The sequence below is a fragment of the Colius striatus genome, chromosome 13 (genome assembly GCF_028858725.1).
Source record: "Colius striatus isolate bColStr4 chromosome 13, bColStr4.1.hap1, whole genome shotgun sequence".
NCBI lineage: Eukaryota > Metazoa > Chordata > Aves > Coliiformes > Coliidae > Colius > Colius striatus.
Window position 1 is genome coordinate 20,033,537 of NC_084771.1, and position 25,357 is coordinate 20,058,893.

The 25,357-nt window shown below is 41.1% G+C and overlaps 1 protein-coding gene across 2 annotated transcripts in view; it reads right to left on the reverse strand.

Annotated features, from left to right (window-relative positions):
- The window catches only part of GAB3 (GRB2 associated binding protein 3), a 64,969-nt gene extending 48,683 nt beyond the window's left edge, over nt 1-16,286 (reverse strand). For both annotated transcript variants that reach the window (XM_062006335.1, XM_062006334.1), the window contains exon 1: nt 16,072-16,286. In XM_062006335.1, the coding sequence (XP_061862319.1) occupies nt 16,072-16,143 (72 nt within the window). In that variant the 5' untranslated portion in view covers nt 16,144-16,286. The remainder of the gene's footprint in view (nt 1-16,071) is intronic.
- Between the last annotated feature and the right edge of the window lie 9,071 nt (nt 16,287-25,357).

The window sequence follows — 25,357 nt, forward strand, 5'->3', positions numbered from 1 at the left end:
ACCATCTCCTGCTTTAAATGCTGTTACAGCAAAAGGTTTCCAGTTTGTTTCTTTAAATTTTAAGGAGACTTCATTTTAAAACTCAGGTGAATGGAGAACTTCCACGAATCAGGCAGTAAAACCATTTGCATGTTTTTTCTTCTTGCTTGTTCACTAAGTGAGGCATTATTGGCTTCTGCCCGAAATGCCCTGGCCAACAATTCTTTTCTGTCTATGAAGTATTTTTTGTTATTGTTGTTTAATACACCCTGTGCCCAAAGGGACAAATGCTTGGAAGTGTTTACATTTTTCACTCATTTCTTGGAAATCATGACCCATAGATAAAAAGAATACTTCTGCAACAATAATTTGGCACTTACAGAGCTTCTGGTCTTACTGATTGTTCAAATTCATTGTTTTAAACCCATCACATATGTTCATATTTTTTTCTGTGACTTTCTTATTACTTCATAAAAAGTTGAGAGTTACAGTGCTTACTAATATTACTGCACTGCTACTGTCATGACATTATCATATATATAATTTACACAACAATTTATTGAAAAAAAAAACCCTGAAGACAGTTTTAAGCCCATCTAGGAATTCATCTTTCAGCAGAAGGTTAGGCTGCTGGTATTTTAAATATGTCATAGGGCATCTTTGTCCATCTTTTTGAATGCTCTTGTAACCCAAGTCTCCTCTCCATTATAGTTTATAACATCATTTTGTCATGGCATTATGTGATAGATGTCACATGCTCTGTATTCTGAGAGAAGAAGATCTGCTCCTCTAGAGCTCCAGCACTACAGCCTTACAGCCGAAATGACCCGTCTCTACAATCCATTTTGCAGCGTGTGATTCAAGAAGCTGCAGTTGAAGGGAGAGAAACAGCAAGGAGAGATCTTTCTGTTTGATTGTCATGCACTAAGCCTGTGGCTACTTTGTTTTTTGTGGGTTGGCATGCGTCACAGCCATCCAAGGAGGCCAGGGAAGCACTTGTACGAATGCTGAGGGTTAGCCATGAAAACCACCAGAAAGAACGCAGAAGAGGTGAAGCTGGCTAGACATAGTCAAAAGCAGCAAAGCTAAAGGCCTCTAAAGAGACCTTCAAGTCTTGGTCTGCACTGAGCATAAGACTCTTAAGACTGCTGCCACTTTCCTGCTCCAGAGTTTTGTGTGTCAGACACAGCTAAGTGCAGACCTGTGACTCATTCAGTGGCTGCACCATGTCTTTGTGCAGGAAAAAAGTAGCAGCATTGCTTTTGCAGACAGGAGACCGTGTAAATGGAAGGCAAGTTCCCCAACCACGGCCAGGCACCATTTCCACAGATGTTTGATACCTAAGAATCCTTTCCACGGTGCTCTGCTTCTGGTTTGGTCCTTGGCTTGACACTGTGGAACTAAGAATTTTCCCAGTAGCATTGTATTCAGGAAAGAGCAATTATTAGCTAAGGACTGAAACCACTAAATGCATTACATGTATACCGTTAGACTTTTTCCTATTCCACTGAACTGAATTAGTAATAAATGACTTTTTCACCAAAAAGCTGTGCAAATCCAGGAATAATAGTAAGTTCAAAAGAATAGAGGGTCAAAGCTGCCAAGTCCTTGTGTAGTTAGGTGACTGTTTTGACAGCTCAACTCTTCTTTCCACCTAGCTGAGATGTTACACCACTGACCTTAGGAGCTGAGCATTAGAAGAGACCCCCTTCTGACATAACAGGTTTTTGATTAGATGTTCATCAAGTCAACACTTATTTTTTAACAACTGGATTACCAACAGGCCTTGAAAGTGTTCCCTGCTCCCCATTACCCATTGCTGATTCCCTGCCCTGGGGCTCTGCTATTTGCTGACTAATGAGAGTGTCTGTAGGTTTGAAGAACAGACCTATCCACAGCTGTGGCTCAGCATTTTTACCGGGAAGAGAAGAGACAACACCCTGCACTAGCAGAGTGATAACTGGCTGTTTCAGACAAAGTTTTTCAAAGAAGTTGCTGTGCTACAATTCTAAGTGCTAGAGGCAGAAGGGTATCTGCAACGGCAGAACCCTTGTCAAAAGTGGTCAGTGTTTTCCTACAAGATCTCTCTCTACAAAAGATTCCTCTTTTTTCCAACACTTGGGCACTTCTCTTTGCTGCTCTGGAGGCTCTTTCAGTGTCTTTACCAAAAACCTGTCAGGCCTGTTGCCACCATTCCCATGTGAGGACAGTCCCTGAACAAGTAAGGTGGCTGCAGGCTGAGTCTGTGGGCAGTGTTAGCACCCCAGTGCCAACTGACACCATCTCCAAGGAGGAATGATGGCAAACAAGATTTTTTTGGTCCTTTTAATGTTTCTTCCTGACGAAAGTTAACTTGCCTAAACACATACAACTAATTTAGTTTCCTTGGAGGTGACTTCCTTGCTCAGACAATTCACTGAATATAGGTAGCATGCAATTTTCCAGATGCCCACTAATGTTCAAGTATGAAAAAAACATAGCTTGATTATTGCATTTTTACTACTCTATTGCACAAGTATGTTATGAAAGAAAAGATTGCATAAAAATCATAGTGGATTTCACTGTTTCCTATTTAACTGTTTTACTGTAAGCATGTATGATGCCCAAAAATTCCATTTATGTAGAAAAAAAATGAGCCAGTATAACATAGATTTTAACATCCTTCTGCTTCTTTACAATAAGAGAGATGATGATGTTTAGTTTTACTAACATAAAACCTTCCACTTTGACTCATAGTCCTTATGCTGGGAGACACTTCTGAGAGCTTTATTTTACAAACAGTGAATAGAGACATGAAGGTTTTCTTGTTTTATTTGGCTGTTGTACATATAGAATTGAATTTAAACACAGATTATTGGAATTTCCCATGTGAATATTTTGCTCTGGGTTAAGAGAGATTTGTTAAAAAGAAAAAAAACCACTGGAAAAACCAAAGCTCCTAACACCACTATGCTTAGTGGCAGCACAATGTGACTGTGAGGTGGCAATGGCTACTCCAAGCTATTAGTGATAGAGATGCTTTTTCCAGGATCTAGCTGTAAATCCATAGGTGATTTACAAATGGAGCCCCAAAGTCTCATGAACAGTAAGCAGCAAAACAGATCTGCTAGAGAAAGTCAGATGCAAACTGGTCAGTTCTTAAGCAAAGAATAGATTTTTAGAGATTTTCTCAAGTTTTTCCCTAAAATTCCCTGCAGTTATTAAGGAAGGCGGAGGCCACACAGGATGCACATGAAATCTCTCTGGACTCCACTGCTGGAGGAACTGTAATGGTAGGAAATAAACCCAAAACATCCCAGTGAGGCTGTTCTGCAAAGGTTTTCCACCTTGAGAGACATGCCAGCTCACCCTGACAGCTGCAGCCTAAGGCAGGAGGAGAAGTTAGTGTTGTAAGGTCATTGTTAGTGTGACAGACAAGAACCCACACTTCTGGAGATAGCTCTTGCTATATTTGAGGAGAAGGCAAAGCATGGGGGAAGAAATTGCTGTAATGTAGAACAGCAATATGAAATGCTGTTGTGGAAAGCTCGGTGTGCAAGCCAACAAAGCACCCTGATGGGAGATGGAGGGCCCAGCTGGGGTAAGGAACATGGCAGCTGATGTAACCTTGTACCATGTGCGGGGCAGGGCTCTATTTCTGCCTGAAGCCTCACCATTACTCTCATGTTCACACACATACCGTGGTGCATAGCAACTCGTCTGATGGGCCATCTGCTGAGCTGCCTGAGTACTCAAATTAGGACTGCGACTCTTCATTTCTACATGCAGCCTTTCAAATTTGACACCCTTACATTTGAAAACTTTCTCCTCCTGCTTGATCCATTACATCACCCATCCTCACCAGCTGGGACTGACTGCTACGATAGTAGGTGTTCAGCAGCCTTCAGACTGTCTCTCACCCTTCAGATTAATTACCTCACCTAGGGGAGAAACATCATGTGCACTTGCCTTGCACTCTGTGTGTTGCCCCATCAAATAGGACTATCATAAAAAGATGGTGTGGGAATTCCCCAACCAGCGGCCAGCAGCCAGCATCTGCTTTTGTATTCTGCATTTCTAGGTCCTCAACATGCTGCTGGCTGTGAGTCATGCAAATCTTTTGCCAGGCAAAGCAAAAATGGCTGCAGCATGCATAGATTTTATCTCTCAAATAGAAAGTGGGATTTTTCAGTGACAGTTTACTCTTTTTAAGAAGTTATCAGTTTCTCTGCAACTCTGCTTTTATTTTTCACCATAATTCTATCTGCCTGTAATCTCTTTAAGTGGAAAGTTTTGTGCAAAAGACGTTACACAAAATAATGTGCAATTGTGCATTTTAATGTATTCTTATCCATTCATTGTCTTCAGTTTCCAATTATAAGCTGGCAAATGCTGCAGTTCCCATACCACATACCACTTCTCCCAGTTATACTGGAGCTATAAAGAGCTGTGATAATGGCAAAATCCTCCTGCCTGCCTTTCTCTTCCCATTCTCTTGTTGCTGATGACCATGCTTGATCTGCATCCAGCCAATTGATACAAAAGCTAAAGAGAAAACCCTGAAGCTCAACTCTGATATTCAGTATTTAATGAAGACATAAGCTATTGTTCTTAGGACTAAGGAATATGTAGGGAAAACAGCCCAGATTATTTAAATGTTCCAAATAAATAAGGTTGCAATGGCTTAGATTTTTTTGGCCTCAGGTTTCTCCTTAAACTCTTGCATTGCTAGAGAACATGAGGTGCCATTTCTATTTGAGGATATTTTTTTTCTGATAAGCATAAGTACTATATATCTGAAATCTTTTAAGAAAGGACAATGAGGTATGCCAAGCAGATATGTGCAAACTGATAAATGCAAATGAAAGCTTTATATTTAACCTTCCATTTTGACTGAACACCTGCTCAATTGCAGCAGCTTATTAAAGCCAGTGTTTACTTGGCCTTTCTTTCCATTATGGGTGCATTTTATTTTGAAAGTGAGAAGTTTCCTGCTTTGATATAGTCTCAGTTGGTATAGACTCAGTTGTGCTACATCACCATACTTACTTGCTGCTATTGCTGTGTCAGGTCATATGCCTTTTTATGTCAGCCTCAGCAAGGAAGCATGAAGACCTTGCCCTAAACTGGCACTATGAACTAAATCTAAAATGATTCCGCATGACCATGTTTCCACTCAGAGCAGGTACATAGACTGCAGCAACCCTAGATGCAAGCCAGAAGTGACCAGCTAGCCTGCAAAAAAATGATCCTAGGCCTTATGACTATTAATAGTACAAGGCCTTATAGCTCAGTGCTTTCCTCTGCTCCTTTTTACTCCTATGCATGGGTGGCCCACAAAACAGTTGTTTTCTTAAATGAAAAACATCTCTGAACTGAAATCTACAATGATATTCTCATATAGAGATCCCAGTTCCATTTCCAAATCCAGTAAACCTGAGGAATGAGTCAAATTGAAACCTGCCTGTGGGTGCACAGTAAGTTTTGAGTACATGAGAAACACGGCTGCTGCTGCTGAAATCTTCATGTAGCTCAGGTTGCTAAACTACATGCAAATTATTTGCTTGGAAATGTTCCTGAGACAGATCATTGCAGTGCATCTCTATGACTGTCCCTCTCCATCACTGTATTCTGGAAAGGACAACACAGCTACTGCTTCGTGCAAGTTCGCTCTGGCTCTTCACCTCCCAAACTTGTGTCGCCCATGCTTGAATAGCAAATTTCACTAAAGCATCACTGAACATGACAAGGTAAGTGCTTTGATGAGGAGAATCCTTAGGGATTTAAAGAAGCATGGTAAAGGTACTTAATCCTCACCTAGCTAACTATAACCTATCTAAAACCTGGCCATGTCTGCTGTCTTCTGCCTCCACATAATTTCATTTGGTTTTAACAATTGAGCTGTTTACCCCAACAAAGAGCACAGCCAAATGTCATTGAAGCCCACTTGGAATACTCTAATGGGTAAACAACTTTAATTTACCAGCCAGCAAACCAAATTTACTTATAAAGTTTAGAAGATAATTTGAAGCACAAAGGACCTGGAAATATAATGAAAGACAAATGGGTCCTTTAGGAGGATAACATAACAGAACTGCAGAGGGTATAATTCATCCATGTAGCATTGCTGCTGCTGGTTAAAACTGGGCAATTTGCTGAGCATGGGCAACAAAGCCCTGGAAAGGACAGGTTGTACATTGCACTTCCCCTAGCTGGTGATTTCTGTGTAGAAAATGCCTGGTAAAATCTTATTGACTCTAAAGACAGATAAATCATAATAATTGCTCTTTAGGGTCTAGGATAAATGCAGTCTTTGGCAAGGGTAAAGGATTTGACAGAGCCCAAAGAAGGGTTTGAACTCCCGAAGGGATAAGAAAGCCTTCAACATCCCTGTCCTTCAGTTTGAGGATGGATATCAGTTGTGCTAGAGAACAAGAAACATCTCCAATTGCAGCAGCAAACTCCCAATGTAAGTAAATAAACAACCCTTATGGATCCTGAACTCCTCATTCATTTTCTGACACAGAACCTCAGACATTCTGCAGACATGTCTCAAGGTCTAAGGCACTAGGGGTTGGCTTGTGGCTGAAAATTAGGAAAGCTTCTTATTAAACCAGCTATTCATATCCATTGTGTTAGGAAATACTCCTAGCCATTGAAATTCCAGCTCTTAATTCAAGGACTGTTAACAAATCAAAATAAAAGTTAAAATGCCTTGTGATTTAGGAACAAGAATAACTGTATTTAATATCATCCTCTCTTGCTGAACTCTCTAATTTAATCCTCTTCTATACATTTCATGTTAAATATGGGATTTTCTGGCATACCTCAAATCCAAAGGTCTCTTTGGTAGGGGGCCTGTTTACATTGTTTCTTTGTAGGAAAGTAACAGTTTTGTGGAACTACAAAAATACCACAAAGGAATCCCTAATGGGATTGTATGCACTGAACTGGTGTAGGCTATGGCTGGTGGCTTCTGCCCTAATCCACAAAGGAATCAGATGCCTTGTATTGTGCCACATTAATAATTTGTTTACAAGTAAACATATGTATTTAAAGATAAGATCTTCCAGATTAATTAAAAATCCATGAAATTATCTCCCACGTGAGCAAGCTTGCTCTGCATTTCCGTGTCCTACCTCCTGCTAGAAGGAAGCTCTGACAGCACACAGCTGCTCTGCTATGGGCCCAGGGCTGAAGATACTCAAGCAAGAGCAGTGTGAGAGCAGCAGTGCCAAGGGCAAGGCAGAACTGGAGCATCACACCCGCAGCAATGTCTGTGAGGGGCTGGGAGGGGGTTGAGGGGCTTTGTGGCCAGCAGAACACAACCCGGGGCAGCCAGCATCTGCAATAACATTTTGGAAATAAAGTGAGAGGCTGCTATCTGTAAGTAAAAAAGCTGCAGTGTTTATTCACAGAATCACGGGCTCACAGAATGATAGGGGTTGGAAGGGACCTCAAGAGATCATCTAGTCCAATGCCCCTGATGAAGCAGGTCCTAGCACAAGGATTGCTTCTGCTCTGACTGACATAGATGGAAGAAGGAGGACTGGGCTCTAGTTTTCACATTAGTGGCTTGCAGTTCTCCCACTATTTACTGAATCAGCTGCTGGAGCTTAAATGAGAGCTCGTGTGATAAGGTCTGTACATGAGCAGCATATGCAGGGAGCAGAAGAGGGATAAAAACGACCCTGCTGTACAAATGGGGCACCCATGCACATTCACAGGCCAGGTTTAGAAAGATGTTTAAATAGCTGAAGGTAACAAGCAGGTACCTAGGGCTACTTGCACAAGAGCCTAAGTTTGTTTTTGTATATCTAGTCCTTGGTAACCTGCCAGGCTACCCCAAAAAGGACAATGGACTCAAATTTCCTGTTTCTGGCTTCACAGGAGCATATTTTCTCAAAGCTTATTCCCTCTGTCAGATTTCCCCCATTTGAGCACACCTTTGCAGGACGAATTTGCACCAGTTCCCCATGCCCTGTGATACCATCAAGTAGCTATTCAATTCACAAGTTTGTGAGGTGCCATGGTTTTACCAGGTACCCTTGCAAAATTAGATCTTGCAAAAAGAAAAAACAAAGCCAAAATACTCAGAAGAACTCCAGAGGCGTCAATTTTTAGTACTCTCACATGTCCAGAAATTCTGTTGCAATTTCCTTCTAAGTAGTCTGGGGTTAATGAGACTGAAGAGAATGATAGGAAGGAAAGAAATAATTATATATTCTCTTTTTTTCTCAACATGTCCCAAATGTCACCTCTGACCTGGCTTTCTATTTCTGGCAGGGACTAAACTCCCTGTATTTATTTAGCAGCCTACACACCATTACAGTAACATAGCAACAGTACTTTTGGTTGTGAATTTGAAAAAAAAAAGAAGAACATATTTTTCATAAGAAAATTGTTAAAGTACTGCAGTCTAGTAACACTTCAATAAATGCTTATATTTTCCCCATTACAAGCCAGTATTATTAGGTTATGTTTGCAAACCCAATGCAGAAGGATGCACAGGAGAACCAAAACAGTGTCACTGGCATGAAGTCTCTCCTTCCTATGCCAATCAGACTGTCCCCTAATCTTTTTGTTTATTTGTCTTAATGATGTTTCATCTTGAATATTTCTCAGGCGCAGCACAGACAAAAGTGGGAGTTTGGGGAGGATAATAAAATAATGATGGGATTTAGCTGGTGTTTTTCTCTTGCTTCTCAGAAACAGTTCACCATCATTTTATAATCCATATCTCAATGGTGACACGATGATCAGAGCTATCTGTCAAAAAGGAACATTTTCAAAAGGACAAAGTGGAGTAACAGCCCCATTTTCAGCTGATGGTCCAAATCCCACAGTTTTACAGAGAAAGTTAGCCAGTGAAGTCCTGTAAAAACAGCCATGGAACCAAAGGAGCATCCAGTGAGAACATTTTGCAAATCCTATTTCAGTGAGAGCAAAGCAGCTAAGTATCTCAAAAAAGCAATTCCCTGAGCTACTTAAGTGCTTCTTATTTTTAAACCTAAGGCCTCAGTGAGAACTCAATCAATGGGTTCAAAATGTTGAGCTTATTAAGAATAAAACTTCTTAAGCTTGCAAAGCTTCCACCATAAATATTAGTAAACAATACAGATGTAGCTGGAATAGCAGCGAGCACTTCATGAAGCAGCGTATGACTTCTTGGGAAACTGTTCCTTTATTGCTACTGTAAACTCAGCTGGCATCTTTTCAGATGCTTTTTCTCATCTCACAGTGATTTGATCAGCACACAGTCACCTCTGAATGCCAGTGGCTTTTCTGTGGAATCGGCAGCAGATCTTGGAAGCACAGCTATACAGCAGGCATTCATGTTCAGCTTTCCCAGCATTTATAAACTCAATACTTCTGAAAACCTAGTGGCTTTACAGCAGTTTGTAAAGTTTGCAAGTAAAACATAGTTCATGCTTGCTCTGAACTGTTTCCTTCTCCTTGGCATGACCAGCTCATGTCAGCTTGAAAAAATGGCTTCACAACTGTAAAATCCTTGAACTTCTACAAACAGTTTGCAAGTCTAAGTCTGGTATGTAAAAACAGAGTGTTCACAAACTATGCACTCTGCTGAGATTACAACAGTTGCAGATTTAGAAAGGATCTCATTATGGCCATTTTTCTTTCCAACAGAAATATGAATATATAACCCTCAGTTCCTGAGACTTGGGAGTCACAGGATCAATAATATTTGTCACTAACAGGACTCATAGATTGTCTTTTAAAAAGCACTATAAAAAAAGGAGTAAAAAACTTTCAGATGAAACCATTTAAACCAACACCTTAATTCCAGTCCTTTTAAATTCATACTAATCATGAGATTTTACTGCCTTTCTGTAAAATGCTGTATGGGAAAGGATATTGAATAACTGAAATACGTTGTTCAAGGCTTTTGTGGAAAGCTACAATGAAGTTTTGACTGCAGGGGTCAGGTGGGGTTTCTGGCAATAGAGGGGAAGGGAATAACAAAATCTCTATGAACAGTTGTCTCATTCTAACAATTACAATGCTACAAATGAGTTAGCCTCTGAAAGGGAGCATTTTTCTGCCACGAAGACTAGACATCAGTTTTGGTTTAACAAATATCAAGTTACAGCAGGTTTTAAAAATGAGTTTTTCATGACTATATATTTGTTATTTGGTTGGTTTTTTTCTGATGCAACACAAACAAGTCAAGGATATTATTGTAAAACAGAAAAAAAGTTTAAGTATTGCATTTTATTCAACATTAAATGAGAAAAAGGAAAATCTATTTTATCTGGCTGAGTGTAATGTTTTGACATGCAAATTTTCTTTCAAAGATGGCATTTTTTCCTTGTCTTATGACATTACTAATTCATTTCCAACTCAAATGAAGAGGACACAAAAGCAAATAAAATAACCATTTATCTACTGAGTAACATTATAGGAGTAAACTTACCTCTTTCTCTGAATCCCTATCAAATTGGCATAATACATATTCACAGCATTTTAATGCATGATTGCTATAAGTGATGTATTTATCCATGTTACAGTTTTCATGCTACAACAAAGAGTTCACCAAAATCCTACTTGTAATGCTTTTTCCTCTAAGACACATTTGATTGCATCACAAGTTTAAATACCACTCCAGTTAACATTTCTTTCTCTATTTCAAACTAACATGGGGTTTTTTTAAGTCTCTATTTTTGAGTGCAAAGACCTGATAACGTGATGGTTTCTGTTTTGAATACAAACCAATAGCTGGACATTCCTGTGCACTGAAAACATGTAGTCAAAGATTAAACTGGGGCTTCAGGGCCATTACGGCTCCACCCAAATAAATAGTCCAAGGGAAATTATTCTGCTTAACACTCTGATACACAGGTTGCCAAGAACAGCAGTGTTTTTTAGAAATTATTTTCTTCTTAGAAGTCAGCCTATCTCATCAAACATTGCATTTAAGCTACCAAAACATGGTTAAAATGGAAGAAAATGGTCTAGAATAAACATCACACTTAACCTACCAAAACAAGGTCAAGTGGCGGAAAACGGTTTGATTTGCGCTTTGCTAATTTCAAATGTTAACTCCGATGATGGAAACTCCACCCGAAAATAGATTTACTGCTGTTATTTTGCCAGTGAGATCAATTTGCTTGGCATCTCACAGAGAAGAGGACACACAGTTTGCAGCACAGGAGCTTCTGTATGAAAGTTTGAATTTTTTCTACACTGAGTTCTTCCTTAATACCCAAATCAGATGGAATATACACTGGATTTTAAAATGAAGTAGCAGTGGGGAAAACAAAGTACAAAACTTACAACTTGACCCAGCTAAAAGCCTCTGTTAACTTACTCTGTCACATGGGACTCCTATTCCTTCCCAGCCTATAAAGTAGAGACACAAAAATCTGGACAAACTGGTTAAATAAACTCAGTTATTGCAATGAAAGTTCAGGATGTTGATTCTAGTAGCATATGAAAGGTGGCTGTAACTCTATTCAGAGAGAAAAGAACTAAAGAGGTGAGGCCTTGTAGGAAGCATTGGAAGTAAAAAGGCTTATGGACAAAAACTGCATCCCACCCACCCCTAGCAGTGCTGTGGGACTCTTGTTCCTATTACTTGAGAAAACTCTTCCATAATTCTACTTTACTTTTTCTTCTCAGTGGCCAGTAACTTCCTGTTTGTTCTCCTGATAAATACCAGAACTTCAGCTAAAAATGGAGAAGTCGTCTAGATTCCCTTATCTCGTAAAACCCTAGCAATGGTGTGCTGTGGTCAAGTTCTGGCAGATCTTCTCAACAGTCACAGATATTTGTCTGCAACTCTTTTTGGCTGTGCCCTTCTGAGTGCACTTACTGCTCCTTGCACAAAGACAGCAAGAATGGACACTGCTTTACTGGCTTTTTCATCTACTACATTAATTTCCACCTCTATTTGTCTTCCTAGACCAGACACTCCAAGAAGTGTGATAAGAAGTACAAAGCTAAATTTTCTGAGGTGAGGTCTATTTTGGGTTCTTGCTCTAGAGATGCTGACAGGGAATTTTGATTTTCAATAATGTTTGAAGAAACCAATCACTTAAGCGGGAAACTTGCCTTTTTTGGGGCAAGTGGTCTTCCCTCATTGATTTGTATAGCACTGAAGATTAAAAATAGCTGTCCAGCTGGGGTACAGCTGTGCAGCGTTGACTTCAATGGAGCTGCACTGACTCACAACAAGCAAACATCACTATATAGCCCCTTACTATTGCAAATCATGTAACTTAACACTGACAGGAAGTAAATACAGGTGTGTGGAAGCCGGTGGGCTGCTGCTCCTCACAGGTTCGACAAAGTACAGGACAGCGACCTGAAGATAGGTTGAAATAAGCAGCCTGTTAAAAATCCCATCTCATTCTTCTCAGTACATGAACGACGTATATCCCCAATGACACTAGTCTCTCATTTCATTAGACATTCTCTGTGCCTTCTTTCATGTCTTTTTCCCTTCATAGTGACTTTTTGAACTGGCTCTAGTAATTTCTTTGTTTTCTGGGCCATGAAACAATTCTCTTCCTTTCCAATAAACAGAAAACAAACACAACCAGTCAGCAAGCAGATCTATTTCCATATGAAAAGTATCAAAAAGCTGGCTGTTCAAGGCTGACATTACAGAATTGGGACATGCAGATGACACCACTGCAAGCCTTTGGAATTGTTACATTTTTTTTAACAATTAAAACTTTTCTCCCTTGTGGCACTGAATGCCTCATCCAAATCCTTGGCTGGATGTATTCAGCACTACTATAACACACTGAGAAACTCATCAAACCTGAAGCAGCTTCTCCCAAGACATTTCATTTCCTCCAGAGGCTGGTACTTGTAATACACTAATATCAATACCAAAAATCTCCAGCGGGGCCAGGCTTTCCTCCCATGGGGCTGAGTGTCAAACTGTGCCTGAAATTTAGCATTTTTGGTCTAGAGCATGATGGACTTCACCTTTACCACCACCAACCACTTCCTAGTTTTTGGCAGCAACTTCTTCGTCTCCCGTCCCCATCCCATAACCAGCTCCCCCAGAGCTTCAGGGGTTCCCCAGCACCCCTCAGGCCACACAGCTCTGACTGGTGAGAAAACCTGAAACCAAGTGGGGAAACGAGAGCAGCACAGCTTTCAGGTCACACTTAGGGGACAAAGAACTGCAACACACCCCAAATGCTCTCCCAGGAGACTCCTTGCACAACTGTCTCTTTAGAGAGGCTGACGTGGTGGATTCATGGTTCAAGTATCAGATAGAGGGAAAAGCATTGTGCATGCTATTAAACCACTATTAGACTATTTGCCTGCTGAAGTGAAGCTCCCTCTGCTTTCTAATGAATCCCCTGCATTTAGTATTAAGCTCTGTTTTTACAGAAAGTTACACTTGGGTAATTAATCTCATGTTCGTTTCCTGCACATGTAAGAGAGGAGCCTTTGTTAGGGAATGATAAGTCACTTCTAAGAATAGTGCTGCTAAGAGCATCAGCTTTGTAAGACATTACAGGAAAAATACAGACTCTTAACACCTGCTTTTCGAAGTATTGAAAATAACGTTTTTCCTTACCTAGAGCCAAATTCTGACTTGTTTATGCATAAAAACCCCTAATTGCTTTCATCAGAGAACAAGAATAACCGAAAGTATACTTTGGTCTTTAGGCTCCAGTCTTGCAAAGATGTATTTGTTGAATTTTATAAACACTGTAAATATTCTAAGTGGCTTCTGTGGGACTATCTGCAGTTCCCAGTCTCACAACCTGAATTCATCATTGTCTGGTCTCTTAATTACAGATTCCACTGAAATTACTTTGATTTTCTTAGTGATTATATTATATCAAGAGTTAAGAATTTTTCTGTGTATAAAACAAGAGATCCTTAGGCCCAAAGAGATCCAAAGGCTGGAGGCTGAACTCAGGAAAATGTAAACTGGGAGACAACCCCATGAGAGCAACCGAGTTGCTCAGTGCAAGACAGGTCCCCATGTGCAGTAGACCAAGCTCGCGTCTGAAGCTCCCTCGAAGCTTCAGCTCAGACTGGGGGTTTTGCCAGATGAACACAAAGGGTGGTGTAAAGCTTAGGGATTTATGTATGTTGTCAGCTGAGAACCAGAGCCAAACACCATTCTCCTGTAAGCGGTTGACACTTGACACCTACTGAAGTCAGTTTAATCAGTCATTGTTTTAAAGCTTGTGTTGTTTTTAAGCAGTCATTGTGGTTCAGCCTGAGCCATCTACCACCTCAGTGCCAGATGCACAAGCTACCATGTTGGTGCAACTATATAAAAAGTGGGGAAAACATAGTTCACAAGAGATACGAGATATTTTCCATTTGGTTTGTAGCACCCACTGTGTAACCAGTCAGATGAGAAAGGACAATAATCTTTGCTGTACTTGCAGCAGATTTCTTTCTGCTTTATTATGGACAAAGAAGTAGTCTATCCTCCTAAACAGAAAACAAAGCCTAATCTGCAGAGATCTGGCTAATCTAGTGCTTGGTGTTTGAAGAATAACATAGACCCAATTTCTGTAGGTTTTGTAGTGAAAAATCTGAGCAGACCAGACTGCAAGTAGTCTCGTGAGATGATCAGAGCCCCTGTTGTGACTATTATCTTGACTGTATAATGGGGGCTTTCAAATCCCAGCCTTATCACATTCTGTTTTCTCTACTTTGCCCTTTTATGAATATTGAGTCATCAAAAATAGCTTCACTGACAGAGTTACTAATGATACCAGCTGAGTGAATCAGTGGCTCTTACATTGTCTAGTGCCTGCTATACAGTGCTATTAGTACACTTATTACAAAATATAACAAAAATTAGATACCCGTATTTCATTTGCAGCTCCCTTGACACACATCATAGTGATGATTTTAGAATTGGAAAATGCTAACTGAACAAAGCAAATATTCAGCCATTTCAATGCAACATTGTGATCTAAAAGAAGCAAGTCTGGCTTAGAATAAGTTAAAAGTAAATTCTAACATCAGTAAATTATCTTTTCTCTTAGTTTTTCGTGCAAGGAAAAAAAGCCACTGCCAAACGATACCTACTACATTCTTCCAAGGCAGTTATTCCTCAAATTACTAGAAAAAGCTAACATCAGCACTCCAGAAAAAAACGCTGATAAACAGAAGTGAATACGACAAAGGGTGTAAGCTACGCATATGGCTCGGAGTGTGACGGACACGGCATCCTTCTCGTTCAGGGACTGCTTGGAGGTACGTTAGGTTAGAAGTGGATGACTCAAACGAGTATGATCGACTCCAAAAGTGTAACAACAGTTAAGAGCATGCCTGATGAACAACCATCACAAATGAGCATACAAAATGGCCCACGATGGATTCACGTTTTTAATGCTGTCCCAAGCAATTTTTTAAAGGGTCATTTATTTCTACTCGGCGTGTTTCCTCGCTGCAGTGATACAGTTTCCTATGTTTGCAACACACTTTTTTCTTTCCAAACCCAGGCAGGCAGATAGAGAATGAAACAGGGGGCCCCTTTACATATACTGCAGTTGCAGCTCTCCATGCATGCAGCGCTCACTTCTTCTCACCAGTTCCCTGCACCTTTCAGCTACCAGGAACTTTACAGCATGGCATCTTCTAGCAGCTCTTTGTCACAAACACAAAGTAAAGCTTTCTTCTGCTAACTGCAGCTGGGATATTAAACCGCTAAATAAAACTCTTGCAGATGTTGCCTTCAGCAAGTGTCACAGAAATTACAGAGCATCTTAACAAAGCAGAGCCTCTGAATTTTAAGTATTGGTTTTGTTCATAAGGTTCGTGTCCTTCCCTGGAAAAGTGACATCTGAAATTCTGTTACAACAATTCTGTCAGTTACGGCAACATTAACTGAAACCGAAATGTGGTTTTTAACCTAAGATATGTTGCATAACAAATGAAGCATTATAACCTTACGAGCCGGGTAAGGTTAATTCTAAAGGGCACGAGAATATCGGTGAAAATTAAAATGCTCCATAAGCGCAGGGACTTGTAAATCTTTTTGTTTTAGTCTAAGGCGAGGCCGAATCAGGCGATACATTTCAAAAGAAGAGTAAGATCCCGAGCACATGCCGAAATGCGTTTAGCGAGGAAAAATATCAGCAGAGCCTCTGCACTTACGTATCTCTTGAGTTTCTTCTCGGGGGGTGATTTAATGAGCCATCCAGTGCAAACAACGTCCCCTGAGCTCATCTTCCCCCCCGGCGCGGAGCGGCGACGCGGGAGCCAGGGTGCGGGCTGCGTGTGCGTGTGTGTGTGTATTGTTCCCAGCCAATTTGAGACCAGCAGTAATCAGCTTCCTTCAGCTGTGCTCTGATACTGCTCCAGCCCGAGGAGGAAGTCATGACATTGATCACTGACACAGCCAGCCCTCCCTCCGCCGCAAACACAATGCAACACACCGAGCACGTGATGGGCGGCCGGGGCTCGCCGCCACGCAGCCGGCGGCTGCGACACCCACCGCCACCGCCACCGTCACGCAGCCGCCACGCAGCCGCCAGCGCGCGGCCCCCGCGCCTGGCCCCGCCGCAGCGCCCCGGACAGCGCGGGGGTGCGCGGCGCCGCTGACAGCCCGCGGTCCCGGGGAGCTGAGCGAGCGAGCCCCGCGGCTGGGCTGCGGGAGGAGCGGTGACTGCGGCGGCCCGCGCCGAGCCCCAGACGGGGTTGCCCTCAGGGGCCGGAGAAGGGCTTTGGCCTGGCGAGGGAGGCGCAGGCAGCGCCGGGGGAGCGTCCGTGGTGCCGTGCTCTGTCCGCCCTGAAATCTCCTCTCCCGCATCCACCATTTGCCTGAGCCATTGCTTCCAAACTTCTTTAGTTTGGGGATTTAAAGCTTTTCCAGCTGCGTTTGGTCCTCTGTATGAATCTACTACGAATAAACTTGATTTTTTTAAGGTCACATCACTGCAGGTTTTTTAGAAACAGAACTTTTCAGAAGCAGAGGGAAGGAGACAGGTTGGCGTTCCGCTGACACAACTTCAAAAACACCACTGCATAACGTTGCTGATACCCTTGGAGTCAGTGCCTCTGGCTGGGATCTGAAACTCCTGTTTTTTTAAGGACGGGGCAGGTTGTGTTCATTTTTAAGAAGTTGCTGACAAGTTTGACTTAAAGCGGACACAGTGATTCTTCGCTGGGTTTTACAAGTCTGTAGTCTGTGAGGAGTCTCACGCGCCTCTGCCCGGGCACAGACCCTGCAGCGGAGCCTGACTCTGCAAGGTGTGGACAGCACTCTCAAGCCTGGGGAAGGGTTTAATGTTTTCACAGAATTTCTCCCATCTGTGCTGGACCTCTTGGGCAAGGCACACTCGCAATGGCTTGCAGTGTCACTGCTGGAATCTGACAAACTAGAAACCAAGTTTGTGTTTTATTTTCAAGATTCTGAGCAAAAATATTGTGGCAATATGTATTTATTGTATTTAATACAATACACAATATAAGTGGCATACAATACATAAGTCCTATGCACGTTTACATAAGGATATAAATAAATCTGCATAAACTCATAACACCCCTGTTGCTAGTGCTTCGTATTATTGCTGGTCTTAAAAGAATCTTACCATAAAAGAAAACTGTCATGAATAAATGATAAGCAACTTCTTTCAAATGTGCTCTGACTTCTCTAGATAGGTTTTTGTCTGAGAGTGACTTTTATGCAGCCTTGTGATATTATTTAATTCCCAACTATACATTCCACAACCACCTACACTCGGCTCCATTTATCCTTTATCCGTATCGATATTTGAACAACTGCATGTTTGATAGCAGGTCTGTGAACAGGCTTTGTAACACTTCTCCTAGGAGAGATGCATCCAGCCATGGGACTCATTTAGGGAAGGAAAGTCACACTTGTGTGACTTTCCTTCCACATGTGACTTGATTGTGTCACTGACAGATACAATAGCCTCAAACCTGGAGGCTTTAAAATATTAGTCTGCCAAAATAAAACAAATTGCGATCTACTTCATGTGTTATCCATGCAGTGTCATAGCAACACCCAGTATTTACTGGATCATTCCTCAGAGGTGGGTTCCCCTGCTACGTTCCTTGTGCAGCTGCATAACCACCTGCAAGAAGGCAGCAGGTGGGAAGGGGATGAGACAGGGTGGTGAGGAACCAAGCCTGCCAAATGGACCTAAACACTGAGTAGCAAACCACAGCCTGAAAGAGAGCTCCAGCTCCCTCTTTGCTTGAGCTCAGTGATGATGCTACTTAAATCACCAGTAGTCTCCCATCTCTTAAGCCACTTTTCCCTGCCTTCCTGCCATCGTCTCCATCGCACAGGCACTGTGTATCTGTGTGGCTACACGATGAACTGAATCAGAAAAACGACTGTTTGGAAAAGAATGAGTCAAAATTAAAAAAAAAAAGAAAAAGAGAGTATTTCCCAGCTGGTCTGGACTAGTTTCCTCATCTGATAAATGTTGTGGCCTACTACACACTCATATCTGACCAACGAAGGGACTGATGCAGGCGCTGTAACTAGAAATCAGCAGTTGCTTAAATTGGCACTTGTGCCCAAAAAAATGCCTGCTGAGTGGTAGCCATGGTGACAGGGAGGGGTACAGCAATTCTGTTCCCTGCTAGAGATGTTTCTCTCCTGTCAGAGGGCTCCTGTCCTCACTGCTGGAATGCCTCAGCTGCTTGTGAAGCACCTGCCGAACTACTTGCACGTTGCAGCTCAGCATATTCAGAATAATTAAAATCTATGCCAGTTTACTTATGGTGCCAGTAGCCTGAGGGGAAATGCAGGAAGCCAGAAATCATAATTAAGCAGAGCATGTGGGGGTTAACATGTTTGTTTTGAAAGCTGCTGTGCCTTCTTGGTATTTGAGCTCCAAACATTAAAAGAACAAATAAAGTTATTTTCTTACCCTAATGATTTTCACTCTGCTGATAACAAGTCACTCACATACGTGAGGATAGCAGGCTTAAAATGGAACCGCATCTAGCCCCGATGGAAGAAATGGGATTTCACTTTTGTTCTGCTCCATACACAATTTTTTCAACCACTTCTACATTATAAAATTCTTTACTTAAATAATTCATCATGATGGTGAATAATAGGGTCTTTGTTTTAAAAATCTCCCAGTTGAAGACATTTGTACAGAGTGAGCTGAGGCTGGAAACAGAATGGAAAGTGAAGGGAAAGAAGAGCAAGGAAAAATTGGTTTTGGCTGAACATTTCTGCAAAACGCTTCAGGTGGTGTATTTTACTTCCAGCTTTTGCTTTTATCCATTAGCATTTAGTTTTGGACTTCAAGTATGTTTTGAATAGATATGCTGGCAAAACCCAATTAAAAAAGTTTAAAAATAAAAATTATTTTCTTAGGAGTATTGCAGCGCCAAAAGGTTTGAAAGTGTAAAAGTACATACATTTGCTTGGGCTTGTCTCACTTTTTAAGCTTCTATTTTATTCATAAGGCGTAGTTTCCTTGAAAGAGAGCAGGTTTTGCTTGGTAACAATAACATCAGATGGTGGATTTTGTGTCTCCAAATCTGCTGTAGGCACTGCCACGGGAATGTTCTCAAAAGTGACTGACCACTGAAAAAAACCTAAATCAAAATCATTTCCATAAAATTCTCTTTCTTTCTATATGAGATCAGAGCCAGCCTTCACAAATCTTCAGAGCCTGACAAGAGAGAATTTTTCTCTTGCTGTGACACTTCCTTAGAATAAAGTCATAAGATGAGAAACCTTCATGGATATGAACGGTAGACATGATTACAGAGAAAGTAAAACATAAAATTGAAACCCCAGGAGGTAAAATCATTCCACAGAAAAAGTACAGGTCACTTATGTTCCGACATGTCTCCATCAAATTTCAAGAATCTGTCTTTATTTGGATCATGCCAGACTGTTTGTCCTCAACACACTAACCTCATATGTCCCACCAGCAAAGATCAGAGCTAAGCAGGATCAATCTGACCCTGAATGAATGTGCAATTCACATTGGTCAGATACCTAAGAGGAATTCTCTGCTCTTCATGAAAGTACTGGTCTACTCTTTTCCTAACTTAGGCTTTTGATGTTTCAGAGCAAAACAACACTTGACTATTAATAAAACAGAAGGGAATAAATTGACTACTTGCATTTGATGGGAAATTCCTTCATGATCCTACAGGCAATTGATTTCAAGATGTGTTCTATTTGCACACTATATTGCAGAGCAACTGGTGGTGTTATTATTAATATTGAGAGCAGTGAAAGTCCTTGCTCCCCTGTGGAAAAAGGAATAATTGGGATGGAGAGGAGGAGAAGAATCAGGAGGTTTTATTTCATTCACAAATTTTTAGGTAACAAATCAGGAAGAGACACTGGACTCGTCTAGACTGACATTCCCAGAAGCATATATATTTTTCCCAGAATCTAGGTTTGCACTTAGTTTACAAAATCTTGCAGGGGTTGTGAAGGTTGAGGTGCATGCAAGAGACAGCCATAGCTCAGGGAGAACAGCCCTTTCCTCTCATCTACTGACTGATCCCTGTTTACATATGGAGCTCGCACCACACTTACTCAGCAAAATGCTAACATGCCTCTGCGGCATTCCCACAGCAAGCAGAAAAGCTCAGTACCACAAAAAGACATGACATAGTATATATGTTCCAGCTGTTTCTGACAGTTACCACTCTGCTCCCCCCTGCAGACAAATATTTCACTCTCTTTCTATTCACAAGGACAAGTTCAGCAAAGTCACAGGGGATAATTCAGCCCCTTCTCCCCTCTTCCTTTCAGTAGCCTGTCCTCACCACACAAATCAGGTCTAAAGAGGAATACACACAGATCAACAGAACAACATGATTTGTCATCATTGTTTAAACAATTTACTACAAAAATTGAAGGCTGACCACTGGCAGAGAATGATGCTGACCCTGTCTGCACTACACTGTTTAGCTGATTGAATATAATCTGCCTGAAGCAGGCTGTGTGCTTGGTCACCTACAGGCTCTTGATGCCTGTAGGACACAACGGTCAGATACCTGCTTTGAAAGCAGGGGCCATTGTGAAAATAAAAAAAGAAAACAGACAGTTGAACGTTGCTGTGGTTTTGCTCCAGGAAGTATAAGAACTGTGTATGCTGCATGTGGGTATGGCCTTTATTGTTATGGACAGGGCAGAATGTAATTGTACCAAAAGCTTTCATGACACATAGGGAGATCTCTGTCAATCTGTTTCAGAAAACAGACCAACGCCCTGTGGCACAAATCTCTGGGAAACAGCAGCAGATGTCCAGAATCTTACAGGAAAGTCTCCCATTCAGGAAAATAACTGGTGGAAGAGCTGGCATTCTGCTTATTTGCAAATATACAACTGCCTTTTTCTAAATTGGAGGTGGTAACAAACAGATACCCACTTTGGTACAAAGTACTTTTGGTACAAATCTCTCGTCTGACAATTTTGCCAGAAGATGGTGTTCTTTCTGTCATACACAGAAGCAATCATTTAAAAAATGCACTTTTGCTACTTTTTGGCTTTTGTTTGTGGAGTAGTAGATAATCTTACCATCACTACATAGGCAGTCAGGCAAGCTGTGGCTGTTACTCTCCACATATACATCAGTATCAACCCTTTTCTGAGGATTTCCTTGTAGGGTAGTTTTACCAAACGGCCCCTCAGGGTCAGCAAATAATCTTTGCTCTGAGGGAGGAGGTACAGAAGTAGAGAAGGTGGCTTTTTTAAAGAGCCAAAATTTATTTACTAAATGTCTTAATTATTTTTAGAACCCAAGAAAAATCTACTTCCTTTTTTTCCCCCATATATAACAATGCTGAATATTACTAAGCCCACATGTGAGTGGATCTACTGATTAACTTTATGTGATAATTTGGAGGAATTTACCTGTGCACAGCTGATGGATTCTGGCGATGTGACATAGTCAAATCTGTAACAGCCAGAAATCTAAAATAACCTGTTTGACATCAAGCTTATGACATGCCTCTTCCAGATCAAAGGCAGTATATTATTAAATTTCAGTCTCCTGAAAATGAGAATTTGCTGGAACCAGCTTACTCCAAACTATCCAGAGCAGCCTGAAGTTCAGAAGCTTAAAGAAAGGTCTGCAGGAACAGCTGGAAAAAGCAGTCTGTAGTTTTATGGGTAAGTGAAAAAATTCTGCCTAGCTATTTGCAGATTCACAAATGTGGATGCCTTGTCATGAAGTGCAGAATGGGTCTTGGCCTCCCTAAAATATTCTTACTGAGACCAGAGAATACTCCGGAGTGATGAGAAAATGAACAGAGAAAAATTAACATGGGACACCATCTGCCTCTGTTCTCTACGTTGCCCAAAAATGTGTTACTGAGTTACAGGCACCCTACCTCTTACATTGTGATTTGTGAGAAATTTTCATGCAGATGGCAGAACAGTGAGTGAAAAAGATATCTTCCCCTTCTCTGCAACTGAAGGAAGAAGAAACACTACTGTATTTAATGATGATTGAGTAGAGGGTGTTACAGCAAACAGACCAGTTTTCTGAACTACTTGTGTAAAAGGTTGCCCTGTCTGAAGAACGTAAATGCAGGAAAGGAAGAATTATTTTGATGGCAGCTGTGTGTTTGAGACTGTTACAAAAAAGGAAGAATCATTATAGGATGAGGAAGAAAGAAGGCCTAGGCAGTCAGAGGAGCAGAATAGCAAAAAAATAGGGGACTGAGGGGAAAGGACAAATTAAAACCAGCTACTCTAGCTTAACATCCTTCAGCAGAAATTGATAGTACTCTGGAAAATGTAACAGGTTTAGTCTAGTGTTCCACAGAGAGTAGAGGTTGGCAAGTCAAAATGGATAAAAAGGACAGGATTAAAAGAATTTTCACAGCAGGACAAAGCCTGTGGCAACTGAAGTGATGGCTTTTGGCTTTTGCAATGCATCTGCCACGTTTGCAAGGCTAATGGAGGCAGCACTTCACAGCATCCTTCTGTGCATTTCCTGTGTTTAAAGGAAATCCTGGTGCACTTTAAAACCTTTGAACAAGAGCTGTTACATTTACAAATAGTCTGTGATCAGCTTAGGGATAATGGTGTGACATCAAACCCACAGAAACAGGCTTTTGCTTAAGAGATTATTTTAGGTAGAGAACTTGTGATGAAAGAATTTAAACTATTATTAAAGAGAGTTAAAGGCTATACTGCACTGGCCTGCTTGCTGGATACTCACAAATATTCAAAATTTTATAAGATTCTGTCTCTCTTTCAGGCAGGTTATTTACAGGTTTTCAATGTTGCAAAACCACTGTATAGGTTAGGGGAGAAAAGAATGGCATTACAGTGAGCAGCAAAGTATGCTTCAGATTTATTTCAGTTGGAAAGACCTCTCTGGACAGCTTTTGCTTTCATCTAAAATAACTTTTAAAATATCTATAAAAAACGTAATCTCTTCTGGTCAGAGCCTTGCTTGACACAACGTTCCAGGTTTTGGCAAAGTCATATCTTATTGCATCAGGAATTATTGTATGACTGCAAAGGAATTTCTGATCATTGTTAAATCTGCATGACATCATTGTTTGTAGGTGGGCAAAATCTGGAGTTTATGACAGAATACACAGTTTTAACAGTGTTTATTAAAGTCTGGTTTATGGTAGCTTAAACTGATACAAATTAGTGTGGCTTCAATCCCACCCTCCATCTTGCCATGTGTCTGATTCCCTGCTGTATTGGCACTGGCCCTTGGATGTGTGGGTAGTTGACTTGTTTTGATGAGCTGATCTGAGAAAAAAATAGTAACTCTTTGTTGGGCTCCATTTTTGCTTTTTAGAAACTTGAACTAACCCATTTCTCACCCGCAGAAACACCAGTAGCAGTGCAAGGGGTCAAGAACACAGAAGCATGGTGTGGGCAGAAGGAGCCACTCACTGTTTAATTTCAAAGTTGCAAAGGACTAAGGTATCTTTGCAATAAGTTCCTGATGTGGCTCAGCAAATTAACACATTCTAATGTCATCACATAAACCTGGCTCATGGCATCCATGGAGAGCTAACAGTCTTCTCACTTTCATAATGTACTAAACTGTGAGAGCTCCTGGCTCTCCCACTGAAAAAATGACATACAGCCAAAAAACCCCAAGTGTATACCAAGTGAAAAAGGTTTAGCAGAAATATCGTGCAGTTGGGAAATACAGCCATATCAGAAGCCTTTACAGTATCACAGTGAAGCTTTGGTTGCTAAAACCTGGAATGAAAAATGCAATATTTCACCTAAGATGGGAAAAAACTATAAGTATTTGTACAGCAATCAGCTCTTTGAACCAGACACAAAGTATAGATTGGCTATTTTGTTAAGACTTTGCAGTGCTGGACAGGGTCTTGTATTTGCAAATGGTATTGGCAACTCCAGAGACTGCTGGGTAAAATGAAAACTCAATACAGAAGAATGTTGAGTGAATATAAAGCCTTCACTGAAAAAAAAGAATCCCAATCCTATAAGCATACTTAATGTCAAGTCCACTATACTACATTGCTTGGTTGTGCTTGTGCCTGTAACCGAGGCAGAATCAGGTAATCACTTGTTGTTTGTAGCCATGAATTGTGCCATGCAGGAGCTGGACTGCTCTTACGTGCTCAGCTGCCACAAAGCTCTGCAGCAACGGACATCCTTGGAAATGACACCTTCAGTAAAAGCTGGGTTACAAATGAGTGAGACATAAACCAAGATCTCATTTTAGAAGTAGTTTCTATGCTGTAAGCTCTATAGGAGGAGACCTCCAGATCTTATGAGGAAGCAAAAATGCTGGAACCTTAAACTGGATAAACTTTGGAAGGCAACCTATGAAATAAGGATCTGAATGAAACAGGGTTGCAGAGGTAAATGCAAGAATGCACTGAAATGTGCTGCTGGACATAACCAAAGTTATTTGTAAGGACATAACCTCTGATGCGCAAAGAGAGGCAGCATTTCTGAATTCTCAGCAACAGAAGACATAAAACAGAAGCTGGCAGAAACAAAGTACTCCAGCCAGGTAGAGGACTTCATAGAAACAACAGTAATTTCTTCACTGAAAGAAGTCCCTCCTAGGAGATCTGGACAACAGCTTCTCTGTACAGTGTTCTCCTTTACCTCAGGCCAAATAAAGGAGGAGATAAATGGTTAAGACAACTTAAACGAGGCACATATTAAACCACAGGCCATAAGGAAAACTGTGCAAGAGATGTGTGGAAGAAGGTCTTTGCCTTGTGAGTTGACTAAGAGATAGTGATAATGGTGGTCGATGGAGTTTGATTATGTGCCAGGATGTGAACTTAGTCTGGGTTACTAACATCACAGCAGAGAGCTGCTGCTAGAAGGGAGGCCTCACTCTCCTTCCTGCCTCTGGGTATGAACTCCTTCCACAGCTTTCCTTCCATCAATTCTGGTATTTTTGTGACTACATAGCAAGTCTGTTTAGAGCATTAAACCAGTAGCAAAATTACAAAAGAT